General features: G+C 35.3%; 1 protein-coding gene across 2 annotated transcripts; it reads right to left on the bottom strand.

Moving 5' to 3' along the window:
* Nucleotides 1-302: 302 nt before the first annotated feature.
* On the bottom strand, nucleotides 303-5836 carry LOC149794244 (uncharacterized). Of its 2 annotated transcripts, none has more exons than XM_089966550.1 (3): nucleotides 5679-5836; nucleotides 4134-4253; nucleotides 303-2628 (listed from the first exon to the last, which is right to left on the bottom strand). In XM_089966550.1, the coding sequence occupies exons 1-3, from the start codon at nucleotides 5716-5718 to the stop codon at nucleotides 2381-2383; spliced, it is 408 nt and encodes a 135-aa protein (XP_089822676.1). In that variant the 5' UTR covers nucleotides 5719-5836; the 3' UTR covers nucleotides 303-2380. The 2 variants fall into 2 exon arrangements, with proteins under 2 accessions (XP_089822676.1, XP_089822677.1); XM_089966551.1 differs by having other exon boundaries at nucleotides 4155-4253.
* Nucleotides 5837-6380: the final 544 nt, after the last annotated feature.

Raw genomic sequence — 6380 nt, 5'->3', positions numbered from 1 at the left:
AATGTTTTGAACATTACAAATATGTATATGCTCTCTCTCTCTTGCTCTCTCGTAATATATTAGCACTATGTGTGAGAGGAATAAAAGAGAATTCGAATCTATTGAATATACTTTTGTGTTCAATATTGAGAGATTTTATAATTAAAATATTTTAAAATATTTATATCCCTTTTACAAAAAGTGAATATATTTTCACCTCATGGTCATACACATTTGCACGGCAATGACCTGATGGATCTCAACCTACTGAGGGCATATACAAATATATCAGAAGGATGACAAATTTTGTGGCCGAGACAATGACAGTTTCAATTATTTTATTCAGAAATGTAAGACCACTATCCCATAATAGTACAGTAAAGTCAAGCAAATCATACATCACAAAAGCATCCGTGTAAAAAAAAAATACGGAGGAAAGGTTTTCAACCATGCAATAAATCATGCTATTTAAGCGTACATTTATCACCTTGAACAACATTGGGATTTACAAAGTTGAAACAGCTGTCCCTTCACAACAAGTGTACTAAATCACATAATTACCAAACATATGTATTATTCTACGTCGCATCGGCAAATAAAATTATGAAATTATATTATGAAAGATATTTCTATTTCAGTTTTGATAAATAATATGGAATATAATTTACTGTCAATATCCGGGTCTTCTTGTACGGATACACCTATACGGATATTCCATTCCATCCATAATGTTTATCCCATATGTCACATAAGTCATTCAGGGAATAAACCGATCAGAAGTCCATGCTATTTCATTTTGGTTCGGTGTTTTTTTCAACAGACGCTCAAACGTAAACGAGCCATGCAATCATGGGGCATCTTGGTTTTCATTTTGAAACGTGTGTTTGTAGTTTGAAAGATAAATGTTCGTGGCGACACATTTACTATTTAGGCCAATGGAGATCACCACAATCCTTTCATGTAAAAACACATGTACAAGGAATCAGGTGAGAGAGTTATAATATGTTCTTAACATGAATCGAACTTGCTGCGCAATTTATATGGCTGATAGGGAAATTAGCCTTCTTATGTTTGGTACATAGACATCATGCATGCATACAGGTAAACACAAATCTGAAAATTTTATATGAAAGCTCCACTTATACTGTGAAGGGTTAAGACTACAATAAAACTGCAACATTAATTTGCCTCAAACTACTTATCTTTCTAACTTCTTTCCATCTACTGATGTACAGTATACCAGTATGACAACCTGCAACATATCGTGGTATATTAGTCAAACCCTAACACGTGCCGATACAGGAGTAATCGAACCTTGTCACAGATATAAACCTAACATGTTCTTCGCCTAGCTGAATGACAATGCGTAAAATAAACAAATTCAAATCGATATGACTCTAAGATTTTGTTAACCATTTTTCATGCAATTTTCAGTAGACACGAAAACATATTCCCACTAATTTACATGGATTAAGTGTCAACAAAAGACAATAAATCATTTTCATGTGTGACTGCCAGCAACAATATTTCATAGTTTTTCATGAATATGCATAAATACAAGTACACCATCAACAAAACCACGACACGAGCTATTACACATAAAAGAAATCGTATTTATCGATCGATTAGTAACTGTGTTTGCAAAGAGTTACTCTTGACTGACTCATTCAAACAGCGTGAAAGGTTTGTGTTGAGTTAACTTTCCAAAAGATTTTTACCGAGTCGCAACGATTGGCTAAACCGGTTCATACATATATTCATTAGAAACGAGAAAATATAATCAGAGGCAGCCACAGGTGAGAAAGGAGCGTAAATGCGCTGTTGACTTGGGAAGGTGGAACTATTTATGTGGCTTGCTGTGTTAAGTTCCTGGGGCAGTAGATTATGCGTTACACAGGTTGCGGTTTTAGGCTGCATAATTAATTGAAAAGGTCATATCATTTGTGTCCGGGAAGCCCTCCAAGGTTACTTTCTGAAGGAAGGAATTTAAATAATTTTCAACCAAGAGATATTTAATTAACTACACAAAAGTTTCCTTTGCTGGTGATGTAAAGCAGACAGGCAACATAAAGGTAGCATGGCACATGGTTAGATAGCATGAAAACTAAATGAGGCTTCATGTACGAGCATTCAAAGACAAAGAATAACTGAATATCCATATAGTTTTGCGGTTAATGCTCTTCCCATTCGCTGGGTAGCTTTAACACAGAAGAAAAGAACATTTTCAGATAATAATTTTACCAGCTTTGACTTTCCCCTTTTCTATAGTGCTATTTTTGTCTCTGCTGTTGGATTTTTGCCACACATATAAATTTTCTTTCCTCTCTCATATTTTCTATCAGTATGATTCTTTTCGTCATCATCATCTAACTCGCTGACGTCAATGATGTCACTTTTAGTGTTACTGTTTCTTGTCCTTTACGTGTTTGTATTCAAGTGTGTCATCATCGCTTTCATCAGATTGCGAGTCTTTCTCCTCAGAGGACGTAGAATCAGCAGAGACATCAGTAACCACACCATTGATGGGCAAAGTCGCGTTTGTGATCCATCTTTCAGTGGTATTGTTCACTGCTGTTCCTGGCTTTACGTCTAGCTTCGTGGTGTTTGGGATTAGACTGCCGAACACTCGGAAGTCGTGTAAAAGAAGACCTGAAATGAAAAGTATGTATGTATGTATGTATGTATGTATGTATGTATGTATGTATCTTTCATACCGATCATGAGAGAGAGAGAGAGAGAGAGAGAGAGAGAGAGAGAGATATGCGACTCTATCACAATGGTACTGCGCAATATATACTAGAAACAATGAAGAACAAAATTGATTTGACAAAATAAAATAAATAAATATTCCTTACTTTGTGTCCTCTTTCTTATAGGGTAACAATGAACAAGAGTCGTAATTATATTGTTACAAATTCAGTGCAACCTCGGTATTTGGGATTTAAGAATGCTCCTGAATGTATATCGTTGATCGTTGATGCAAATAATTTTATGTAATTATTGCCGAGTGTCACTTTCCTTGCAATATGACCATAGAGTCCAGATTACCTCCATTCGCAAAGTTATTTCCTTTTTATTGTTATATCATCACATTACCTATTGTTGTTTTAATTTTAATTGATTAATGGCAGTTATTCATCCTGTTTAAAAACTCCTTTAGATCTTCTTCTGAATTCGTCCAAATTAAGAAAATCTCATCAATAGACCTAATATAAACATGGTAGCTTCCGGGCTTTATGAAATATCTCTTTCTCGCATCCAGCCATATGTTTGTATAAGCCCAAGCAAACGTTTTTGCAGGTAGATGTACCTTTGGGGGAGGGGGGCTTTTCCATATAAAAAAATGGTTCTTTTCAAGACAGTCTGTAATTAAATTTAAATTTCCTCGTCTGGTGAATTTGGACATGGATTATCGATCATGACTTCACCACAAGGTCATTGCCATGCTTAATGTTAGTAGAAAGGCTATCAATAGTTGATGTAACCAGGATAGGGATTTAGGAGGTTTAATGTTGGTCAGTTTCACCGGAAACTCCTTTGTATCTTTAACGTATGAAAACTGTTTCTGATGTTTAAATAAATCTGTACGCTCAGTCTCACTTCAAGAATCTGAAACAACTGGCCTATCTTTCAGCACTATCCACGATATAGCCCAATTTATCAACAGGATTGTGAGTTTTCGCAAGAAGATAACAATATCTTAGCCAATAATTATTCGAAAACATGCAGTCGAATTCTTTTGTCGAAAATACCCCGTTCAAGGTTTCTTCCAAGTTCACGTCTAGCTTTCACAAGTTCAACAGTCGTATGACTATCGTTAATTCTGATGTCTTCATTTCAATTAATTATTTTATTTATTGCTTTTTAAATTACTTTGCGGCTGAGACTTATTGGCCAAATGTGTCAGGTGCTGCGTCACAGCACCAGGAAAAGACTATATTCTGACCATCCAAAGATGGCATTCATCTTGCTAAATTTTAAGTGATTAGTAATGCCATATCTTTACAAAATGAGGTGGAGACAAATCATTGTATTTCCGTTGTATTATCGTGTACGTCTTCAATATCGTGTTGTTGCATGCTCAATAACCAGTTGTTAGAGGGTTAGTAAAGCGAAAGATAGAACGTTAGTTGAACGGGCGTTTGGGCGCATACAAGATTTGCATAGGATCCTACTATCATTAGCATTGTTCAATTTCATTCCTGGATTTAAGTCTGGCTTGCTGATGTTTGCGAGTAGCCCGCTGTACACTCGAAAGTCGTGCAAAAGAAGACCTGAAATGAAAAGTATGTATGTATGTATGTATGTATGCATGCATGTATATATGCATACATGTATGTATGTATGTATGTATGTATGTATGTATGTATGTATGTATGTATGTATGTATCCTTGAAACGGCAGTGGCTCAGTAGTTATTGATCGAAAGCGGTTTCGAATCCTAGTATTGGACCAGCATGGGTCAAATAATGAGAGAGAGAGAGAGAGTGTGTGTGTGTGTTTGTGTGTGATTTGGATTTGGAACGTAGCTTTTAATAATTTTTCAGTAACATCGCTAACGATGTCTTCAGTGTGACAGTTTAGAGTGATGTGTAGCACTGGGGCTTCATGTCGCAGACATCTAGCATCATGTCACACCTAGTCACAGCCGACCAGTCCCAACACTAACTCTTATTGATGAGGCAGCTGCTAGTATCGTTTTTATAAGTATCTGGTATCACTCAACCGGGGTTCGAACCTGCGACCTGAATCATCTGAGACGGACGCTCTTAATGATAGAGAAATAGATAGAGGGGCAGAGAGATCTTACTGAATCTATATATATCACAAGAAATTTGCACAATGTTTAGCACGAACGTTTTTTTTTTTTTTTAACTAAAAGAAAGGTTTACAAACGTATAAGAACAATTTCTAACAAAAAATTAAAATGCAGACTAGTACGATCGATATTATACCAAGGATGGAATTAAAAAAAAAAATAATTTCAGCTCCAAGCGATTAACCCGGAATGTTTCTCTTTTTTTTCTATCCGCTTTTGAACAGTAGATGTGTTTCAAGTCAATCACTCTCAACCGTATTTTGCTACAAATAGTACTAAAATGTTTAAACAGATGTTTTATTTACCTTTGCATTTGTATTTCGGAAAAATCCCCCTCGTCCTAACGTGTAAATTTCTTTCGGTGTCTCGTACATACTTCTTATTTAAACTGAATGAATATACACCATACATTTTCTAGGAAATGTTTGAAAGACGAGATGAAAAATTAACATAATTAGTTTTGTGTGCCATGTAGAGAATATGTAATCTTTTCAGCGTCTGAAATATAATTTTCCGAATTTCTCTGATTTTTGTAACCTCTTTCTCATAGTACTGTGAAAAGCAATTAAATTGGTCCATTTACGAAACATGCTTTCATTACTATATATGCAGACTAACAGCCAGATATGCTCATGCGCAGAAATGTTATAATGCAGTATATATTATAAGGCTGTATATAGACAGATACATAAATGGATACAACATAAATGGATACATAAATAGGGAAGGACGGACAACGGCATATATATATATATATATATATATATATATATATATATATATATATATATATATATATATATATATATATATATATATATAAACATAATGACCCTATAACAAAATATTAAGTAATACACATACCTTTCTATATAATTACCTGTTGCAATGAAAATTCGGAGTACTCCTGATATTTTCATGATTTGTTGTTTTCTTCTAAGAGAAAGAGAAATTCTTTGATTTTATCCGGCCTTAACAACAATTCACGTCATTCACCGGTCTTATATACCAATTTACGAATCATATAAGCGAAACGAAAATCACGACGTAACTGATGAGGTGTTTCCCCAGATTCCCTAGTACGAGCCGGGCGTTAAAATGTCATCAGCGCATTGGTTGCGAGAGTTTCCTCTATCAAATGAATGACATTTGTAACAAATGAGCGCCCTATTGTTTTTGGGTTAATATTAATCATGCAATTTCAAAACCAAGGACATTTTTCGATATGTCAGGGAAGTCACTATCAATCGAATGCACGAAACGAGTGTAAGAATTATTGCTAAGACTTCTTTTTTTCTTCTTCTTCTTCTTTTCATTGGTTTAAATGGCACTTTAAACACTTTATTGGCTTTATCATGTGGAGGAAATGGGAGTCAAGTGCATTTCGTAAGGACACATCGAGGCAGCCAACTCAGGATCGTCTGTGCAGGAGCTGAACCAGGAGCCTTTTTGTTTATAAGCCCGATGCTCCAGCGACTGAATTACGGCGGCTCTCGATTTTGTTGGGAAATATTTTGTAAAATCCACTTGTACACAAAGATTTACAACCAAAATGTTATCGCCTCTTCTTAACGATGCCTCG

Source organism: Sinohyriopsis cumingii, chromosome 8 (genome assembly GCF_028554795.1).
Source record: "Sinohyriopsis cumingii isolate HCF-2022 chromosome 8, ASM2855479v2, whole genome shotgun sequence".
Taxonomy (NCBI): Eukaryota; Metazoa; Mollusca; class Bivalvia; order Unionida; family Unionidae; genus Sinohyriopsis; species Sinohyriopsis cumingii.
This window is presented reverse-complemented; position numbering and strand designations above follow the sequence as displayed.

Excerpts from the sequence above, each read along its gene's own strand:
- LOC149794244 (XM_089966550.1), bottom strand. The coding sequence starts at position 5,718 with ATGAAAATATCAGGAGTACTCCGAATTTTCATTGCAACAG. Across the intron at positions 4,254-5,678 it reads CCGAATTTTCATTGCAACAG|GTCTTCTTTTGCACGACTTT; the intron begins GTAATTATATAG and ends TTTTCATTTCAG. Across the intron at positions 2,629-4,133 it reads TAGGATCCTATGCAAATCTT|GTCTTCTTTTACACGACTTC; the intron begins GTATGCGCCCAA and ends TTTTCATTTCAG.